This window comes from Artemia sp. Qi Xiang Cuo, chromosome 2 (genome assembly GCF_049724085.1).
Source record: "Artemia sp. Qi Xiang Cuo chromosome 2, ASM4972408v1, whole genome shotgun sequence".
Classification (NCBI taxonomy): Eukaryota; Metazoa; Arthropoda; class Branchiopoda; order Anostraca; family Artemiidae; genus Artemia; species Artemia sp. Qi Xiang Cuo.
In genome coordinates, this window is record NC_142795.1 from 22,728,174 (window position 1) to 22,750,618 (window position 22,445).

A 22,445-nucleotide genomic window follows, 5' to 3' on the forward strand; every position below is an offset into this window, starting at 1 on the left:
AGCATAGGGTTTTAGAACCCCACTCATATTAATTTCTGCTCATTTTGAGTTTGACTCTGTTATTTATTTTAATTTCTGTTTGTTTGGATTTTTATTTATTTATTGATACTGATTTGTGGTATTTGTATGGTTGGTATATTATTTGATTCTATTTTTGTTCATTTTTAGTTTAATGGAGTTTTTTTCTTGTTTTTGAAAAACTTATTTTGTGTAAAAAGTTTCTTAAATTAATTGTAGAAAAAGCCAAGACAGATAATCCGAGTAATTGAGAGGCAAATCTAGGACAAGTCCTTTTTAGGATTGTATAAAAATGATGTCATTTCATTTGTAGATGGATAAGTCTATCTATCATCCATCCATATCCATAAGTCATTCCTAGGGCAGAACTAAGGTAGATAGTCATAGAATTAAAGGATGAAAGATTTGATTGATTTTGGGGTTGTCGTGTTGCGGACAATGTCCACTGGACTTGTATGCAAAATCTGGGACTGAATTTGGTTGGTTTTACAGGCGGCAAAGAAGTAAAACTTAAGCCTAATAGGCTTGGCCTATTAGGTAGTAAATAATTAAGTAAATAATATTTACTTGTTTTATTTATTGCACATCCTAAAATTAACAAAAAGATATCAGCAGGATAAATCCAAAGCGCCTTCAGCTCTTTTGAACCTGAAAGAAGAATTATGTAGAATTAATATGATGAAATACTTATAGCAATAGAGAGAGTTGGTACGTGTGGAAGAGAGAGTGATAAAGAAAATGAAGAGCACAGAGAGAGGGAGTAGCAATTTTTCAGGTATTCTGAACTTCAAACTATGTTTTTAATTACAAAACCATGGAAATGAATTGTTTTATTTCTTTCATAATTCCCTATTGTTCTTCTTATTTTAGTTGTTCTTTCATTGTGTAAAGCAGCAGCATGATTTCGATACTTACACTGCTCTATGTATTATCCTAGATTAACTAAAGTAAAATAATACTAATAAGGTTGTAGATAACTATGTTCAACCACGATTAACTTTAGGTAGAAAACAATTAAAAATAGTAATAATATTTATGGTAGGCTATACATCATGGGAATCATTTTTCCTTAAATTTAATATTCGAAAACATCAAAACGTAAAAAATGACCCGACATAACTATTTAAAAAAAAGGATGGTTATTTATGTGCGTATATTTATTGTTTCTGCTTCCAAGGGGTAATCTTATCAATTGATTGATCCAAGAATATTGAGATGGGGCTCAAGTGAATAGACATTAAAAGTTTTTGTATCGTTCTAAGTAGAAAAAAAACATTGCACTACTTCAGAGTGGCGCTTTCTGCTATTGTTTTGGCGCTCAATAACAATTTTGATGCAAACTTTTTGAAAAGTCGATGCTTTCTCGTTTTCAAAATTTTCTAAATTTTAAGGATTTATTTTATAATATTAAATTTTCTTTTCAGAAGAATCGTTCAATTTAACATAATTGTGCACTTTCTGCTTAACTATCTTCATATTGCGCTAAGCCCTCTTTTGATTCCTGCTGCTTTATTCCTTAACGTTTGCAAAGCTTTTTATTCGTTAGTCTGCAGTCTCCTTCAGTCTAAACTTTCTTATTTTGGCATTAAAGGCACTGTGTTTCCTTAGTTTAAACCTTCCATGTCCATAAGAATAATCATTGTTGATGCGGATATCCGTTCACCCTCAAAAGCTGACTGTGGTGTTCCTCAAGAGTCAATTATATGACCATTGCTGTTTCTAATTATAAAATAGAGTACTTAAGTGCATAGGTCCCTAACAGTATTTACATAAATAATTTTAGTACAGCACAGTAAAATTCTTGCGCAAATAGCAGGCGTTGATGATGGGGCACCCGCCCCCCTCATATAGGAAACAATTTCTTTGTACTTTAAGTTTTAAAGATCTTTGTTTACTTTCACTTAAAAAAACTTTCAATTAATATTCAATTTACCGCTTAAGAGTCAATAATACGCTTTTAAGTTTTCGCAATGGCTTGATTTGAAAAAGCCAGAATTTTAGTTAGGTTCGACATAAAACTTAAAACAATTTAGCACTATTGCAATAACTCAGTGTTACAGTCAGTGTTAGTGTTTATCAGTCAGTGTTACAACTTGATTATATTCATTTATTATTTACCTTTGGATCACCCGGTCGACAAGACTCAACAAAGTTTTAAGTTTCTCTTAAGTTTCATAGTAGACTTTACTAATATCATCCGTTTTCAAACAGTTCAATTTGAATTTTGTAAATGTTTCTTTTTTTATTGATTATCAGACTTATAATAGAAACAAGATCAGACACGTATGAAACTGAAATAAAAAACGTAAAAAAAAAAAATCATAAATTTAAGGGAACACAGTAAATTAGAGGAGAAATAAAAAAAAATCTTTATTCAAGGGAAGGGGGTACGGTTCCAAATACTTTTCTCTCTGTTCTTGTCTAATCAAGGCGGGAAAATTATTTCAAATGACAAAATTATATTTCTGCCAAGAGTTGGGCAAGTAGGCATTCAGATGAAGCTTGAAAAAATAAGTGTGTTTGTTTTCGAATCTTGCCTATTTCCTGAAGTGATATCTCACTCGTACTGCTAAAAAAAACTTATCAAATACTGAACAATAAATTGCGCGTTTCAATATTCTTTTTTTTTCTGTATGTAAGCAATTTAGTGTTTAATTACCTCTGGTAAAAAAAGACGAAAACTTTAGCTTACCTCAACGTATTCAGCGGTAAATCCAGCTCCTCCTGTGTCAGCATCAGAAGTGAACACCATATATACTTTAGAGGAAGTTGAAGTCACTACAGTTCCAGTCTCCCCACCGCTAAGCGATGCAAGGAGTGGAGATTCAGCAGTAGGTCCGTCGTAAATCTGTAAGTATGTATTTTCAATGTGAATAGCATCAAATTAGGATTCAATAGTTTATCTGTCTCACTAAGAAACTGGTCGCAAATTAGGAACACCGTCTGGAATGATTAGCCATACCCCTTTATTAAGGGAGGACAGATTTATGAAATATACCAAAAATATTGGGGGCCCAAACAGCTGCTTTAAGTCGATCGAGATCAGGGGAAAGGTTTCACCAGTGCGTTGGTCTCGGACAGCTCTAAGCAACAAACTAGAAATTAGAATTTATAGTCTTGAGCAGAAATTGGCTGAAACCGGAAGCCACGTGAAACCTATTTACTGCATACTGTATTTTTGAAGCACTCATGTTGCAGCTTCAACTTAACAATAGTAATTAGGTCAAACCACCATTAAGCAGGTTTTGAGTAAGAAACAGCTTTTACTGACCAATTTTTGTCCAAAATGAAGTTAGGATATTGTAGATTAAAGGGAGTAATTGGCCTGTAGGGTGTTAAAGATCCAGAGATAAATTAAAACACTACTTTCTTGGTTTTGATTTTTGTTTCTGCAGATTAAAAAAGATTTGCCTTTTGGCATTGGCTTAATTATTATGACCTATTATGCTTGAGCCCGAAAGAAATTTGACTAAATTTGTTTTAAAGATATTTGCTAGCGCAAACTGTTTGTCATTAGTAGATAAGAAACTTGTAAAAGTCATATAGCCAAAATATAGGGAAATTACGTTTTTTCTCAATAAACTGCATATTCTTATGGAAGTTCATGTCGGATGGACCCAACTGGATCAAGGTTCAAAGGCCCACTGCATCTAAGGCGGCTGACCTTGCAGAGTCACATCACTGACCCCGCCCCTTGTCAGGGCTTGGGTATTGGCAACACCAGGACCTAAGTCCACATTCCCAAAGAATATAAGATTGCAAGTTCATGATGCTGTCCATTCAGCTAGGGTGGCTATTAAACTGCATATTATACAAATGAAAATAAAACGGGTGGAAAACTCATTAGCCAATATTCGAAGGCATTATAATAAAACTTTGTAAATAATCAGAAAATAACCACAATGTTTTATTTTTCTAATAAGCATGATCCACAGAAAATAAAAACAACTAGGGTTGACGTCTCTTTTTTTCATAAAGAACAAATGCATAGCAAGTTAGAACCAGTTCTTTTTTCTTAGATTTTTATTCAGAATATTGTTATAAGAGATTATTTTTGAGACATACAAACTCGATTCGTTTAATACAATCACTTAAACACCAATTTTCCCATTGCATCTAAAAAAAGCGCCGAGTTTGTTAGTTTGTAGTTTTTATGGTGGCATAGTTCTTTTGCAACGTCAACCCATGTCTATAGTATTCAACCCAGCATTTTCCGTGTTTGGTCCATGAAAGCTGGCTCACGCGGAAAGTCGAGCAAAAAAAGCAGAGTATTGGCTTACATTAGCATTTGTTGTGCAGACATAATAAATCATGCAATATGAAACTTTAATCAGACAAATTAGATCAGAATATTAATTTCAGTGAAAAAATTAATGTAGACGAAGAAAAACAACAATATCTATGTCGTAATTAATTTCTGAGACCACACTGGCTAATCATGATAAAACATAAAATCGCGAAGAAAGGAAAAAACGAGGACAATTAACAGCCAGTGAAAAAATTGAAAAATTACGCAAATATTTCGGTCAAGACCTCAGGTTCACCGTCCTCGGTGCAGAATAGAACTGATAAAAATATAAAAAAAACCTAACCTCAAAAACCTTACCCTTTCACCGTTACTGAGAAAGGGTCGTCCAATTTTAGTTTTGTGTTTTTATTTTAAGGTTTGTTTTTTTATATTTTTATCAGTTTTATTCTGCACTGAGGACGGTCAAGCGGGGGTCTTGATCGAAATATTTGCAAAATTTTTCAATTTTTCACTGGCTGTTTATTGTTCTCATTTTCTTTCTTTCTTCACGATTTTATGTTTTATAATAACTATGTCAGCAATTAAACTTGTAGCCGCAAGAGACACTGACAGGATTTGCTCAGCTTTGAATCTCACCTGGACAAGGTTTATCATCGTTCATATGGGATACCTTTGCTTTGACACGTAATTCGGAAATTAATCAATAGTTCACTCCGCTGACCATTATTGTCCGTTTGTAGCACTATGATGTGTCCCGTTTCTGATAGAAACGTGCATGACTGTATGTATGCCTACGCTGTGGTGTTATGGCATGCAGTTAATAATTTAAAAAAATTACCCTCAGGACATCATAATTTGGTTCAGTGACAAAGTCTGTAAAAGTGATTTGAACCGATTTTCCAGCAGTAACTGAAATGAAGTAGCATTCATTTGCATTTTGTGGATACGGAGTGGGGTAGCCTGGACTCGATACAATGCCAGAGGGCTCCACAAAGCGGTTTCCGCAAACCTAGAAAAAGAAAGCAAATTCAGACTCGATTAGTCCAATTCAGAGTTCTTCTACCTTCTTACACCTCGATTGTCAAAAAAAAAAAAAAAAAAAAAAAAAAAAAATTCAATTTTGTCAGAGGAACACCCCAGACGTTTCTGGGCGTATTGTAGAGGCCAGGAAGCAGAAGGAGGAGAACAGATTTCCATTGCCTCACCTCCTTCAAGAGGAATAAGGCAAGGGACAAGGTTGGTAATAAAATACAGGTAATAGTCAAGATGGAGTATCAAACAGTTTGTGGTAACGAACTGTAAGTAAGGAGCGACCCGGCTCAATAGTAACCAAAACTCTATAAAACTAAATTTTGATACCAAAAGATGCATAAATAGAATCATATTTTCATGCTGATTTCAAATATATAGGATTCATTAAGTTTAGTTTTACCAATCAAAAGTTATGAGCCTGAGAAAACTCGCCCTATTTTCGAAAAAAGGAGGAAACAGCCCCTAAAAGTCATAGAACTTTAATGAAAATTACACCATCAGATTCAGCGCATCAGAGAATCATACTACTGAAGTTTCAACCTCCTATCTGCAAAAATGTGGAATTTTGTATTTTTTGCCAGAAGAAAGATCACGGATGCGTGTTTATTTGTTGTTTTTTTTTTCTTTTTTTCCGGGGGTGATCGTATCGATCCACTAGTCCTAGAATATCGTGAGAGAGCTCATCTGAACGGAAATTCAAAGTTCTAGTGCCCTTTTTAAGTGATCAAAAAAATGGAGAGCAATTTGGCCCCCCCACGCTCATTTTTTTCCCAAAGTCACCCAATCAAAATTTGAGATAGCCATTTTGTTCAGCATAGTCGAAAATCTAATATATATGTCTTTGAGGATGACTTAATTCCCCGCAGTTCCCAGGAAAAGGGCTGCAAGTTATGAACTTTGCCCATTGTTTACATTTGGTATTGGTTAACGGAAAGTACACAAACGCTTCAGGACGGATTTTTTTCTGGTGGGGGTCGGAGGAGGGGGTTACGGGGGAGAATCTATCCACGGAGGAGGTTTCCGTGGGGGAAGGGAAATTTCTGTGAAGGGGGCACCGGATTTCCCAGCATTATTTAAAAAACGATCAGGAATTAAACTAAAAAAACAAGTTTTTTCAACTGACAGTAAGGAGTGACATTAAAACTTAAAACGAACGGAAATTATTCCGTATATGAAAGGGGCTGTCCCCTCCTCAACGCCCCGCTCTTTACGCTAAAGTTTGACTTTTTCACACAACTGTACTTTTTAAAACTATAAAAAAAAACTTTAGCGTAAAGAGCAAGGCGTTGAGAAGGGAAATACGGAATAATTTCTGTTCGTTTTAAGTTTTAATGTCGCTCCTTACTTTCAGTCACAAAAAATTGTCTTTTTATTTCATTACCGGTATTACCGGTATTTTGAATCTTTGCTTTATCTTTCTCGATCCATCCATATTAGTAATTCAATTTTGTTATAAACAGCAACATATACAAATATTAAGTTCTAAATTATTCAAATATTATTCAAATATTTTTCAAATATTATTCAAATTATATCTGTATTATTCAAATATTAAGTTCTAAATTATTAAATGATGCTTAGTTTTCTTGTATGTACTATATTCTCATCTCTTTTTTTATGCTCCACAATTGTCGTTTATGTATATGATTTGGGTTTAAAATAAATTATTATTATTATTATAATTGATATGAGGTGAGGTAATTTCACCGTGTACAGGACTCCGTATCAGGGGTTTTGGTGTAAAATTCAAATCCCCAAATGCACCAAATGGGCGCAAATGGGGCAAATTTTAAGCTCACCAACTAGCTTCTTTCTTTCTTCTCTATGTTAGAAAAATCAGGTTATATAAACACACTTTGTTTAGGTAGTAGTATCCTCCCCTAAAAGAATATTTTCTTATCAATGTTTAAACCTGAAATGTACCAATAAAAGTAAGCATAAAAAATAACTTTAAAAAAAAGAAAAATTTTAGAAAAATTATGAACTTAAAAAAAATTTTAAACTTTAATAAAAAAATTTTATGAACTTTAAAAAAATTTAAACATAAACGATGTTTAAACCTTAATGTACCAATAAAAGTAAGCATAAAAAAGAACTTTAAAAAAATTAGAAAAATTGTGAAGTTTAAAAAAAATTTTAAACTTTAATAAAAAAAATTTTATGAACTTTAAAAAAAAATTAAACTTTAATAAAAAAAAATTTTATGAACTTTAAAAAAAAATTTTAACATAAACAATGTTTAAACCTGAAATGTACCAATAAAAGTAAGCATAAGAAAAAGCAATCATAAAAAAGAACTTTTAAAAATTAGAAAAATAGGGACTTGTCAACGCATTTATGATAGCTTTTTATTAATGAAGACAATATTTACACAGACTGTTAAATAAGCATATAAATACTATCTATAATGAAGTTAAAAAAGTTTGTATTTTTGTAATAAAAATCAAAGCATCTCCCAAGGATTCTCATCGATAACCATGCAATGACATTACCGCTTGGATTGTAGGATTAAGTATTAATAAATTTAAATTTAGGTTAAAAAAATATGACTTGAACATCAATTATATAGAAATACGTCATATACGATGGTAAAAACATACCAAGAAAACCCTATGATTATAGACTGAAAAGTTTTGGGGCTTTTCTAAGAAAGGTCACCTAAGAAGGCTATTAATGCTTTTTTGACAGTTTTGATGGGAATTGATCAGGGAAATGACGGGTGTGTGAGTGTGGAGGGGGGGGGGAGTTGTCCACCCTCCGATCGCTGTGAATCTTAAAAAGGGCACTAGAGCTTCTGATTACGAATCCAATGAGCCCTTTTTGAAATTTCTACGACAACGATTTCTATTAAAAAAAAAAACTTTATTTGCTCCCAGGGCATAACTTACAACCCTTGCCCTAAGATCTGTGGAGGGGGGTAGGGGGGTTGTCATCCTCAAAGACATCATTTACGTACTTTTCAACTACGTTGGACAAAACGGCTATCTCAAAATTTTGATTGGATGTTTTTGGGGAAATGATGAGCATGGGAGGGGGTTAGTTGCCCTCCAATCACTTTCGACAATTAAAAAGGGAACTAGCCCTTTCAATTTCCAATCGAATGAATCCTTTTTGAAGTTTCTATAACAACTCCTTTAAGACGAAGTGCCTTGGTCTAAGAAAAAAAAAACAATAAGAAATAAATACTTTTGTGTGCCAACATCGTTTTTTACTTAGGCAACGCTATTGCGCTGCCTATGAAAGGTCACCAAAGAAGCCTATTAATGCTTTGGTTTTTTCACATAAATATTAAGCCAATTTGCCAAGGATTTAAAAAAACAAAAACACTTCGAACGGACCCTCGGCCATTCAACAAATAACTGTCAATGGCAACAAACAACTGTCATTGGCAAGTACTTTTGACAACAAACAGACCCTCAGTGCCGTTATAAGATAAAAACAAAACATCAGATATAACCAATTTGATGCAAAAATAAAACAAAAATTAAAAGGAATAAGACAAGACAAATCGAGTAAACGAATAATAAGATTCAAAAACATATGTGTATAGATACTGTCATAATTGGCCAATTTTTGCCTTATGGCATTCATAGGAGGAAACAGACAACTGTTGATCAATATTACCAATATAGGGCCGTTTTTTCACTCATTAATGTTCTAAGATCTTACAACTTTTTTCAGAAAATGCTTAAAATTGAAATATTTGAACTGATATCTTACATCTTTTGTCGTTTTTATGCAAACGTCTTTCATCATTATGCTCTGATCAGCGGTCTGAGAACAATGATGAGCATATCATCAAAGTTCTCTCATCATTGTTCTATATGGCAGAAGGACGGCGTCTTTCACGCTTTTTGCTAATATCAGTGAGCTGTAAGATCTTAGAACAAATATGAGTTGAAAAAAACGATAATCTTTGCAGAAAGATGAAAGATCTTATATGTAAGATTTTAATGCTAAAAAACGGCCCTTATATTTATAGTACAGTGCTGCGTTTCTTATGAGGGCCTCAAAATTGTCAGAATACCGCGGAATGTATTAAAAAGAACAAGATTATAACATAGGGAAACTTTGTGACTACTAGCTAGTGAGTTTTGTTTTTTAAATTATAAATAAAAGTACTTTAATGCTTTTCTTAATAGATTATTCGCACCTCCTCTCCTCTCAGTGGCATTGCATTTGTAACTATTCAAGTTGATATACAAAATATAACTTCAAATACCACCTCCTCTTAATTCTGAAATAGATATTTTCAGATATTGTTTTACTTTAAGATATTATTTTTATTTTAAAATAACAGCAGAGGGATTTCGTACTATTCTACTTATACCAAATTAATATCACCTACAAAAATATGCCATATCCCAAAGAGGACGTCCTCCCGTCACAGGAAGACACCGCCAATGGGGGCTAATTTATTATTAAAACTCTTTCCTCTTTTTCAATAACACCGAAATACCACTTTTATTCATATATTGTTACACCCCCCCCCCCCCAAAAAAATAAAATAAAAGGAAAAATATTAAGTCCAAGTTATTTTAACATCATCAAACACAATATACAGTTACTATTTACCACTGTATATAAATATAATACAGTATGATCATTCTCTACCTCAACCATTATACAAAGCCGGACCGAGATGCAAATAATCCGGAGAACATTTAAACAAGCATAAAAATAAGCGACATTTGATTTTTTCACGGATATACAAGTCAGATTTCTCTTGAACGCGAAACTTAGCTTCACCTTTGTAACACTAAATTTTAAATACTCCAATTTTAAATTAATTTGTTCCAATACATATTTAAAAATCGGTAATTAGTAGTGCAATGTTATTGTTAGATGTTTTTAGAAATTACAAATAGGTTTCGAAGTCTCGAGTTGGTTTCAAAGGCATTTGGAGAAAGTTTCTGCGAAAATACGTGTTCCAGGGTAATATACACTGGACCGCTGATGTCAGATTAAATGGGAGAAGCTGTTTGTACGCGCCGAGAATGTAGTAGCCAAAAACCACTGAACCGTGATCTTACTGTTATATTATTTATATACAGTGCTATTTACATAAAAGTATATCAAATAATGTGGCCGTCCTAGCCGAGTTGATTTGTGCGCTGGATTAAGGATCCTTTGTCCGAGAGGGCGAGGGTTCGAATCCTAGTGTACCCAATTATTTGGTTTGGGACGGGGGTCAGTGGCGTGACTCTATAAGCTCAGCCAGAGTCGATCCAGCTCTAAATGGGTACCTGGAGAGACCTGGGGAAGGTAAACAGGAAGGGTGTGTGAAAGCACAGGATGGTTAGCCCCCAACCCCCCATTGCAATTCCTGGCTTAAGGGCCAAGTAACAAATATCAGCACCGCCGGTAGGGACTGTAAAGTCCAATGCCGTATTCTTTACCCTTTTTTTTATCAAATAAGTTGAAATGGCCAGCCATTTTATTTAATTAATATTTTAAATTCATTTACAAAATTAATTTCAATTATTTTCAAAATTATTTTGAGGTCACTTAAATACGATTATACCTTTATTATAATAAGAGGGTACTATCATTCATTATGCCTTACTTACCTGTTTGTAATATACAACAAATCCTTCGAGTTCATTAGCAGGATTACTTATGAAAGTGATATACATGTTATTGCCAGTTGAATAATAGTCTCCAATTACCTCTCCACTTAAGCTGGCAATGATAGGAGAATCTTCACTAGCACCATCATAGATCTGTAAATAAAAAATGATATACACTAATATTTTGTTGTATATATAAACCCCAAAACGCAGACACAATAACTTGCTTAGGTAAATGTATGCGTGGGATATAGCAGGGATACAATGCAACAACGCCAAGGGTAGGGAAAGAAGGGCCATGTCCAGAATTTGAAAGTCGTAGGTCCCCTTATCCATACTTTTTTCGAAGAAATAAACTGAAATTTTTAAGCCACAATAGTGGCTTAATAAAACGTCATACGTTCTTACCATTTCTACTTTTGTTGATAATGTTATTTAAAAAATGTGGTAAGTGCCAGTCAAGTATGATGTACTTATTAGTTGAAAATAAAAGTCATCTCATCTCATCTAAAAAAAAATACTTCCCTTTTCCAAGATTTTAGAAGGCTATAATGTTGCACAACAATGCGGGGGTATGCCAAAGAAGGATATTGGTAGTTTTTTACGAACATTTTTACCGTGGCACATTAGACACATCTACAGTGATCATCTTTGGTCACAAATAAGATGTCATACACAAGAGGGGGGGGTGGTAGTAAGCATATAGCTATGAAAAATTGAAAACGCAATACTCGGTGCATTAATTATTCTATCAACTAATGTTTTGAACATATTTTTTCTATTAAGAAGCACATATTTAATCCTTCTACTAGCCATTAACATGATGCTAATATATACTTACTTTTGCGCCCCTCCCTCTAATACAGGTGTGCGATCCGGCTGAAGTGTGCCGATCCGGCACAAAGTTTTGTACTCATTGGTTGTAAGCCTCCATGAATGTCGATGAATTTACAGAGCTTTTCTAATTTTTAAATAGCTGCAGAATTTTAGGCCCAAGTTGCACGTTTAAAAATTGGCCTAAAATAAACCTTTCTTTTTTAAAATGTCTTTTAAAACGAGTGCATTTACGTGAACTTGTAAAAAAGATATCCAAACAAGTCGGATGGGCCCACCTTCACAGAGCTTAAACTGGTCCTGAACTTCAAAGAAGCAAAGCTGGTGTTTCTGATTAACTGTAACTGCTCAATGACTCCATTTTCTTGGATCCAGATGACTAGGATTTATGGACCCCTGGCCTTTGCATACGTTGGGCTGGCCTTTTTCCCCCCCCCCCCCCAGAAAAAAGAATATGACGTAGATAATTTCGGAGACCACACTGCCTTTCCATGACGATAAATAAAGAGTTTTACTACTGATGACGGTCACTGTATATGTGACCGAAATATCTGGTATTTTTGTGAATTTCTATCATCACTGTCTATTAAAAGGATTTTATCCCTATTTGAACTTTTATTTATAGAAAAAAGAAATATGCCACAAACTGGTGTCTCTGATCACGCTTGGTTGAGATTCACCAATTCCCATTTTTCATTGCCTTCATATCAGATAAAGAAATTTAAAATTTTTGTTCTTGCCGTTTCCAAGTCACAAACCACTGATCAAAAAACTAGTTAACAATTTCCAGGCACCAACCTCCAAACTAAATTCTTTTGTACGTGCCTGACTTATGAAAAGCTTGTTCTATTTTGAAATAAGGTAGAAACTTACCGTCATTATGTCTTCGGGGCTAGTTACAAACGATGTTACTTCCAATTCAATTGCAAATCCTGGTTGAACACTGATTCCCCAGCAAAGGTTTGCGTCTGGATTGTAAGGGGACGGAAAATTTGGAGATGAAAAGCCTCCTTTGTCTTCAGTCAACAAGTTTGGGCAGATCTAAAGGTTCAATTTTAAATTAAGCATCAAAAAGAGCATGATGGATAATAGTTTATGCGTTTGGAATGCTTAGTTAATGTCTTTACTAAGAAAATATTTCGTTTTTAAGACCTAAAATTGAAAAATGAAAAACAAAGGCTAAAAAACGACCGGACGTAAAAAAGTACCAAACTTCGACTTTCAAAAAGGCCACAATTGTAAAAATAAATAATTGTACTTAGTAGGAGAATAATTTATCAATGTTCGTTGTGATTTAGTATTAACTTTTAATTCTAATCCCAGACTTAAGAAAAGTCTAATTCCCTCCCTCAGGAAAATTTTGACCTAAAAATATAACTTTACGTTTCAACTCATCCTTTAATTGACTCTTCTGATGAGCAAAAAAAGTTCGGGTTTTCATTGGCATTTGAAAAAAAAAATTAGCTTGGTCAAATTGGCTTCTAATGGTACACCTGCAATATTTTAGAGAATGAAAGTCCATATAGACCCAATTTGCATTGCATACTCAGGCGGATTTATCAACGCAATTGTGTTTAGGATTTTTGAAAAAGATTTTTAGAGAAATTCCAGTTAGTCATTGAAATTGACTCAGACCTTCCAGAAGAAGTGGAAACTAAAGCCATTTTAAATTCAGTATATACCGGAAAATTCGTTTCCCAACTACTTATCTGCCAAAAATAAAATTTACGGCCAGTTTGACAAATGGCAACCCTGCCTGGGAAACCAACATGAAACTAAATGAAATGAACTGAAATTACTTAATATCTAAGAAATAAGAAACTATAAGAACTATTTTATATTTCCTATAAGAAATATTCTATTTTTAAAAGATATATTCTCTTTTTTCTAAATGAATTCTAAGTAAACAAAATGTCCAATTCATCATCGTTTTTAAGTAGACAGACAAATTAGAAAGATCAACCTGTTTCAATATTTTTCAGAAAACTATAGTTAATTAAAATGATTATAATTTCTTAGTATCTACGTTAAGTGCGAGCTCTAAGAACTTTTATTCGATAGTTCACTAATTTTTCGTAGACAAACTTCCTGATATCTCAGATTAATATTTTCTAGGCTGGTCACATATAGGCATAATTGGTCAAATTGTTCCTTATCAGCTTGACGGGGGAAGTTTTAGACCAACCGTCAAATTGATGGCCATAATGTACTTTATTATTATACTTTATCTCATGAAATTTAAAATCCTTTTCGGGAAAAGAAACATACTTACGTACCTACGTGAAACGAATTGGCACTGGATTTTTTGTATCCGTATTTTTTTCAGGATTTGCTCCAGATTATTTTTGGATGATAGTTTTAATCTATTTTTTTCTTACTGCAATCTACTAAATGAGAATAGTCTATGATGGATTAATGAATACAGCTTATGTTACCATTGAATTTGACATAATTTAACAATATACAATGTTTGTTGTAGTTAATTATTCTCTATAGTTGAGAATAGCTATAAAGTGGGGGAATAGAGGCAGGGCTAAACAAAGCCAAACCAGTATAATTTAGTAGTGAAAAATTCTAAGGCATTCAACTCCAAAGAGTGTCTTTAAAGGTGAAATTACTAAAGTCAGACCGTTTCAACCAGTTATGATAGGGGAGAATTGTTTCAAAAATTGACATAGCAGAGCCAAAATCCATGTTTTTATTGGTCTATGACTCTGTTATTCAAGTAGCTGAGAAAATAAGAAACACTTACGGAGGCGTATGCGGCACTAAAACCTCTTCCTCTTACAGATGAATCAGTCACAAGTGCTACGTACATACTTGAAGAAGTTGACGTTGCACTTAAAGTTGAAATATCTGGTTCGCCAGTTATGCGTTCAAGAAGAGGCGCGGCAGACGAGTTCCCATCTCTGACCTAAGAAAAAGCAATCATAACAACGAACCATCTTGTGAATTAAATAAAAAAAACAAGTTTTTTAACTGAAAGTAAGGAGCGACATTAAAACTTAAAACGAACAGAAATTATTCCGTATATGAAAGGGGCTCTCCCCTCCTCAATGCCTCGCTCTTTACGCTAAAGTTTTTTATTGTTTAAAAAAAATAGAGTTATGAGAAAGTCAAACTTTAGCGTAAAGAGCAAGGCGTTGAGGAGGGGACAGCCCCTTTCATATACGGAATAATTTCTGTTCGTTTTAAATTTTAATGTCGCTCCTTACTTTCAGTTAAAAAAAACTTGTTTTTTTATTTAATTTTTGAACGTTCTTGAATAAATGCAGGTTTTCATCTTGGCTCACAGTACAGGAATAATTACAACAAAATTTTCATATTAATTTACTTTTATTTGGTTAAATGGCTTTCTCGAAACTTGTTTCATTTTATTTACGAACGTTTTTATTAGTAATAAATATACGTAACTTACGAATTAACTTACGTAACAAACTTCTATATTTATATATTTTTAATACGTATAATAGGGGGTTCACCCCCTAGTCAATACCTTGCTCTTTAAGCGAAAGTTCAAATTTTGTTCCAATTCTTTAAAAATAACCGCTTAATCACAAACGCCATTAATTAGAATAAATAGCTCTTATGAAAGTACTAAAAAACCTCTGGCTTAAAGAGTGAGGTATTGACTAGGTGGTGAACCCAATCATATATGTAATATTTTCTGTTCGTTTAAAGTTTTGATGTTGCTGCTGTTGCAGTTGAAAAACTTGTTTTTTTATATTTAATTTCTGATCTTTTTTTAAATAATGCTGGGAAGTCCGGCATCCCCTTCATAGCAATGTCCCTTCCCCCATGAAAACTTCCTTCTAGGAAAGATCCTCCTACATAACCCCCGATTCCAGGCACGTACGCAGGAATTTTTTTCGGGGGGGGCCAATTTGTTTCGGGGGGGGCCAAATCCTTCAAACCCATTATTCTGTGAGAAAAATCACAAAATTATGGGAAAATGAAAAAAATCGTGAGATTTTGGGGGGCCCAGGCCTGGAGGCCCCCCTCCCTGCATAAATCCCTGCCCAACCCCCCCCCCCTCACTACCAGGAAAAATCTCCCCAGAAAACGTCTGTACTGTATACTTCCCAATAACCAATACTATATGTTAACATTGGGTAAAGTTCATAACTTTCAGCCCTCCTCCCCGGAACTTCGGGGGATTTAGTCATCCTAAAAGATATACTTATAATATTTTCGAACATGCTGAACAAAATGGCTGTCTCAAAATTTTGATCAGGTGACTTTGGGAAAGCAATGAACGTGGGAGGGGGCCTAGTTGCCCTCCATTTTTTTTGGTCACTTAAAAAGGGCACTAGAACTTTTAATTTCCATTCCAATGAGCCCTCCCACGATATTCTAGGACCACTGGATCGATACGATCACCCCTGGGGAAAAAAAATAAATAAACACGCACCCGTGATCTTTCTTCTGGCAAAAAATGCAAAATTCCACATTTTTGTAGATAGGAGCTTGAAACCTCTACAGTAGGGTTCTCTGATACGCTGAATATGATGGTGTGATTTGCATTAAGGTTCTATAACTTTTAGGGGGTCTTTCCCTTTTTTTCAAAAATCAGCCAAATTTTCTCTGGCGCGTAACTTTTGATGGGTAGGATTAAACTTGATGAAACTTATATATTTGAAATCAGCATTAAAATCCAATTCTTTTGATGTATCTATTTGTATCAAAATACTGTTTTCTAGAGTTTCGGTTACCATTGAGCCAGGTCCCAATAAACAATACTATATGATCACATTGGGTAAAGTTCATAGCTTTCAGCTGTCCTCCTGAGGGCTTCGAGGGATTAAGTCATCCTAAAAGACATAGTTATAATATTTTCGACCATGCTGAAAAAAAATGACAGTCTCAAAATTTTGATCGGGTGACTTTGGGAAAAAATGAGCGTGGGAGGGGGCCTAGTTGCCCTCCATTTTTTTGTCACTTAAAAAGAGCACTAGAACTTTTAATTTCCATTCGAATGAACCCTCCCGCTATATCCTAGGACCACTGGTTCGATACGATCACCCCTGGGAAAAAAAAAAAAAACAAAAAAAAAACAAATAAACACGCATCCGTGATCTTTCTTCTGGCAAAAAATGGAAAATTCCAAATTTTTGTAGATAGGAGCTTGAAACCTCGACAGTAGGGTTCTCTGATACGCTGAATATGATGGTGTGATTTTCATTAAGGTTATATAACTTTTAAGGGGTCTTTCCCCCTTTTTTCGAAAATCAGCCAAATTTTCTCAGGCGCGTAACTTTTGATAAGTAAAATTAAACTTGATGAAATTTATATATTTGAAATCAGAATTAAAATCTGATTCTTTTAATGTTCTATTGGTATCAAAATTCCGTTTTTTAGAGTTTCGGTTACCATTGAGCCGGGTCGCTCCTTACTTACAGTTCGTTACCACGAACTTTTTGATCACTAAACCGCCTTGTGAATCACTAAACCGTCTTGTGAATCACTAAAACTTGAGAACGTATTTAAGCCCACCAGATTTAGTCATTTGCTAATTAGTCAGTGGTTCACTAGACAGTTTAGTGATTCGCATGATGGTTTGTTGATTCACAAGACGGTTTAGTGCCAACTCTGCTTACTAAAGTTATCAGAAAAAACGGTTACTTTTCAGCAGAACGGTTAGCTAGGATTAATGGATTTAGCTGATTGGGATTTTAGAGCTTAATGATTTAGTTATTTTTAGCAGTGCTGTTTTGACAATTAGATCGTTTTAAAAGTTTTCGTAGCAAACGTGTTAAAAATTATTCGCTGAATTTCATAAGCATAGCCACAGAGGCTATACGCCACAGGAAAATCATTACTCCCTCCTTAGAAGCATAAGTATAAATATACTCAATCCCTAGAGTCCTTAAACGTAAGTATAAGAACAGGTTTTGACAAAATATAATAAATCTTTCCTGCCCTTAACTATGTGTTGAGAAATCTAAAACAGATATTTAAATTACTTCTTCGTTGTCAAAAGTCAGTTTACTTGTGGATTTTTTTTTTTTTTTTAAGTAACATTAAGGGGTGATGGCGATGCATTTGAAGCTTTTTAGTGGTATTGAATTCGGACGTCTGAACAGTAGTATTCAGACTTAAAACTACGATAAGACGATTTAAGTGTTATTTGAAAACATTAGATTCCTTTTTGTAACCATTTTCCAGCCGTTAGTTTTAAATCTTAAATTCCGTTGATTTCAGAAGTGAGCTAGATTTTGACAAATTTTCCGAATCTCGCTTTAAGCGGATTCCGAAACAATAAATCGAATTCTGAAACAACTTAGGCTTCAAGTAAACAATAAAATAGCGGATAAAGGATCAAACTTTCACTGTTTCAGGTCTAACAGTCTGTTTCAGGCCTTATTTCATGAATTAGATGAAAAATTCGAAAGAAATAGCTTTCATTTGTAAAACAAAAAGTAAGCAATGTCTATCTGGAGACTGGGATGTCGTAGAAATTTGTTTTGAATAGGAAGTGGGATATATTGCAGGGAGGTGGTTCATTTTATAAAAAAAAGAAATATTTAAAACATATAAAAAATAGAGTGAGCATTCTAAAAGCCTTAGGAATTTCATGGTTTCTTCGATGTGCGCACCTGTATTACATATACAAGTGAACTATTTATTTGTGAAATCAAATGTGTATTAACAGGCACTTGTTTAGAATTTGTTTCGGGAGCATTCAAAGTTCGAAACTAAGTCTTTTAAAATATTAGAGTAAAGGAGTACGCGTTTCTCAGCAACTTTCATGGTTTTCCAAATTTTGGAAGAAGTTCAAGCCAGGTGCCGCTGTCCATCCCATCCTTCAGGAATACTTTTGTGTGCGTTAGAGTGTCTGCTGCTGCATATAACTGTTTATATAGCTACTAACCTCTACATAATCGTTGTCAAGTTCGGTGCTAAAATCTGAGAACGTTAGTCGTATACCTCTGTCTGCATTTGAAGTAGATATAATGTACTCGCAGGTGATGTTAGATGGGTATAGTTCTGGGTATCCAGGGCTGGTGAAACTTCCCTCGTTGCCTGATAGAACTGATCCACACTGAAAGTTAAATTATATTAATTTAAGGAAGACAAATATGCAATTTATGAAAATTTCAGCGATTGTTTAGAAAATCGCAGAAAATTTAGTTTCATGCACGACCCCTTTCAAATAAGGGGGACGGTGAAGGGGTGTATATTTTCCTCATGGAAAACAAAAAAGAATACAGTAATACACTATCTCTGTAAAAAATATATTGGTTCTGCTCGAGCACATTGCAATTTTAAGGTTTAGCCCCCCCCCCCAGTGTTTCCAATTGAGGAGGAACAGGAGTGGATATTTTTACTCTAGATTTTCCCTTCTTCCTAGATCCTGAAAAATACTTTCTGGAATATTTACAAAGAAAAACGCCTTTTTTTGGTATTTTTATAAAAAAAAATTGAAAAAGCAACAAAACAAGCCCCCTCCCACCATGATTTTAAAATATTTATCTCCTAATTTTGTGATTTAACATCACGTTCCCTCCCTCTCAACTCTTGAAAGATAATTTTCTGTTGACCCTGGTCTTAGGAAAGTTTGTATCTTACCAGTGATGGTTTTTTTTTTTTTTTTTTTTTTTTTTTTTTTTTTTTTTTTAAACTTAAAAAATTGTTTTTCTAAAATTATTCCAGCCATCTTCCACATTGTCAAATTTTAAACTCTCAAGTTTAGTATTCAACTGGTCCCTGTTTTCTAAATCTTCTGAGCCTTATTTTTACCCTCCCCTCGGTCTTTCGACAGGATTGAGGTCTTTCGACGACAGTGATGGCTTAAGGATACTCAAAGAAACACTAGAAGACTAAGGCGAGCATCTCAGCTCATAGACTAAGTGTAAATTTGGCTCATTAACAAGAAAACTAATGAAAAAAGGTGCAATGAGCAGCCTAACTAGTTACAAGGAAACGCAGTGAAATCCCAATGAAAATTGGTCAATCCAGTTATAGTTTACAAATCTATAATCACAAGGGAATTCTTGGATATATTCTCGTAGAGGCAACAAACGAAATCAACATTCCTGTCTGATTTAATTCACGGATATTTTCAATGATATTCTATAGAGAATATTATTATTACTACTACTCACAATTAACTACAGGACCAAGCTGCCTGAAACCAACATAGCTGCGTATGCTCCTCGTCCACCCCAATGGATTCTAAGCTTGAATCTTTGACCAGTCAAATAGAATTCCAGTTTCTTATAATTCCTTTCTTTGATTTCTCCCCACCCTTTTCGAGAACTACTCACTTTTCATTTGGCCACAGACAGATAGCCAAGAAGTACAATTTTTGGCAATGTGCCATCTTCCATCCCTAGGTTGCCTAACCGCTTTAACCTTTATTTTATTATAGCACTTAAAAGTGAGATTAAACAAAATTTGTCGCTATAGCTCAATGTATGATGTGTGACAAGTACCTAAGTGACGAGTCGATCTGACGAGTACCTAAAAAAAACTTAGAAACCTCCTTTAGAAAATACTTAACAAATCTTACACAGCCTTTCAAAGTTCTCGTGCTTCAGACCCATACATTGACCACTGTCATGATCGTGACTTCCAATTTTCTAATCTTTAGTTCGCAGATTTATCTTTCTATTTTTTCAATTACGAAAAAAACACCCAGTGACTATGCTGTTCTACTTTTTATATCTTCACCGCATCCACCATCTTTGCTCACAATGCTACTCAGGTAGGCGAAGCTATTCACCTGATCGATTTTCTCGTTACCTGGTGCCACTTCTTCACTCTCATTTATCTAAAGCAGTGGCATAATTTTGTCAAAATAATGGGGGGGGGGGTAAGTGAAAATGACAGTGAAAACTGAAAAATGATCCACATGGTACCATATAGGTAAAGAGATACTAAGGCAAACCCGTTTCTGTGGATACTTGAATTATGCAAGATTATCTTAGTTTTAACAAGATTTTTGAAGAAACTAAATTTCAGCTGAATTTCAGAGGGGGGGGGGGGAACCGAGGTCTGAGAGAAGCAGCTGTCCCCCTCCCCGTAGCAAATATCGCCCCTCTTCCAAAGCCTAATTCCTATAGCCCCATTGGTCTTCGCACATACAACTTTATGTGCAAAATCCGTTACCTACAAGTACATTACGCAAAATAATTTGCTTTGTACAGAAATTAAAATAATGCCTCTGTAATACGAAACGTCTGAACCTGTGAGTGGAAATTGTTATGCGATAGTTTTTTGTAAAGTCGGAACGGTTTGTGTAGCAATTTTTCATATTATGCACATCGTTGAAATGGTTATTGCATATGAAGAGCAATGGGCCCTACTAGTGCAATTTAGGGACTAATAACATCTTCCCAAGTCCAAAAAAGCGTATAAGCTGGCTTAGAACTGGACAGCAGAATGTCCCCGAAACCCCCCAGTCGAATGGAAAGTTTGTGCAAGCCTGGCTCACTTGGTCACTTCATGGTTTTCTGCACTTGGAACAGCCCTCCTGTCTACGATGATCAATGTCCTGCCCATGCTATTGGAAGTGTATTATCTCCGACTCCTCATACATTCATCCCTTCAAATATTATATTACAATTGGGAGGCAACAGATTATAGACTATAGATAGGCAGAAAGAGGTGATCAAAAGATAGTATGTTCAATAGTCACACACTGAAAAAACACCCTGTTGACCATGTAGCTCAAGCGAAAAATAAATAATTAACAATATCAAAATAAAGACCACAACAAAATAGATATATTCTAAAAAAAATGAAAACTATAAAATTAAACAGTAATAAAGTTGTTAAGCCCTGCATTGAAGTAGATAACTGAAATGTTTTAAGCATCCGTAGCATTCTGATCATAAATACGTTTCAACTGCTGTGCATTCCCTATATCTTTTCTAGAACAAACCTTCCTTAAATCTTTCGAACTCCGACAACCTTAGAAATGATGGACAAAATTTTCTGCAATACGCATTGGGCAAAGGGGCAGAATCCAAGTAAGAGTCTAAGAACTTCCTACCCTTACCGACTAGTGGGAGCAGACGTACCCTAAAACCCTTATCAGTTAAATGCTATTGCTTGTGAGGCTACAATAAAAGCTTCCAACTCTTCCTGAATCTGCTCTGCCTGATTATAAGAACCTTAAGAAGATATTATTCCTTTTCATCTACTTTTAATTTTTTCATCTTCATCTTTTCATCTACTCTTTTTTTCATCGTTCCATATTTCACCTATCTTTTCATTTACTGGTGCCACTGCTTTATTTAATAATTTTATCTGTAATTTCTATCCGTTCTATTATTATTTATTCCATCTCTAATGTTTTTTTTTCACAGCTAACATTACTCTTCATTTGAGCTGGCTATGTTATCTAATATTTACTTCACTTGCCCAACTAAAAAAAAAAAAATAAATAAACTGAGATTTTGAATTATCGTTCAAACTGTTAACAAAAGTGAAAAATGTATGTGTCAAAATAGGAAATTAAACAGATATTTTTCCTGATCATGACATCCTAGGTAGCAGCCTAACTTGTGCCGTCATCGGGGGCTATTCAGTTCAGCTACATAGCAGGGTTGTCAAATTCAAGACAAATAAGATTAAACAAGAATTCATATTACCTCATCCCTAGGGTTTACAGACTTAGCAAGGGCTTTTCCATTTGTCAAAGAAGCACAAAAGATACAAAAAATTAAAGCTTTCAACATGTTTCTTGCGATATGTTTCTGAGAAATTGACTTGGATTCTCAATTCACAAGTCTTTA

The 22,445-nt window shown here is 34.4% G+C and overlaps 1 protein-coding gene across 1 annotated transcript; it reads right to left on the reverse strand.

Annotated features, from left to right (window-relative positions):
• Positions 1-575: 575 nt before the first annotated feature.
• On the reverse strand, positions 576-22,424 carry LOC148955009 (bone morphogenetic protein 1-like). Its single transcript, XM_089108020.1, has 8 exons — positions 22,302-22,424; positions 18,575-18,745; positions 14,456-14,617; positions 12,577-12,744; positions 10,870-11,022; positions 5,106-5,276; positions 2,711-2,866; positions 576-666 (listed from the first exon to the last, which is right to left on the reverse strand). Exons 1-8 carry the CDS (start codon positions 22,386-22,388, stop codon positions 652-654), a joined length of 1,083 nt encoding a protein of 360 aa, XP_088964146.1. The 5' UTR covers positions 22,389-22,424; the 3' UTR covers positions 576-651.
• Between the last annotated feature and the right edge of the window lie 21 nt (positions 22,425-22,445).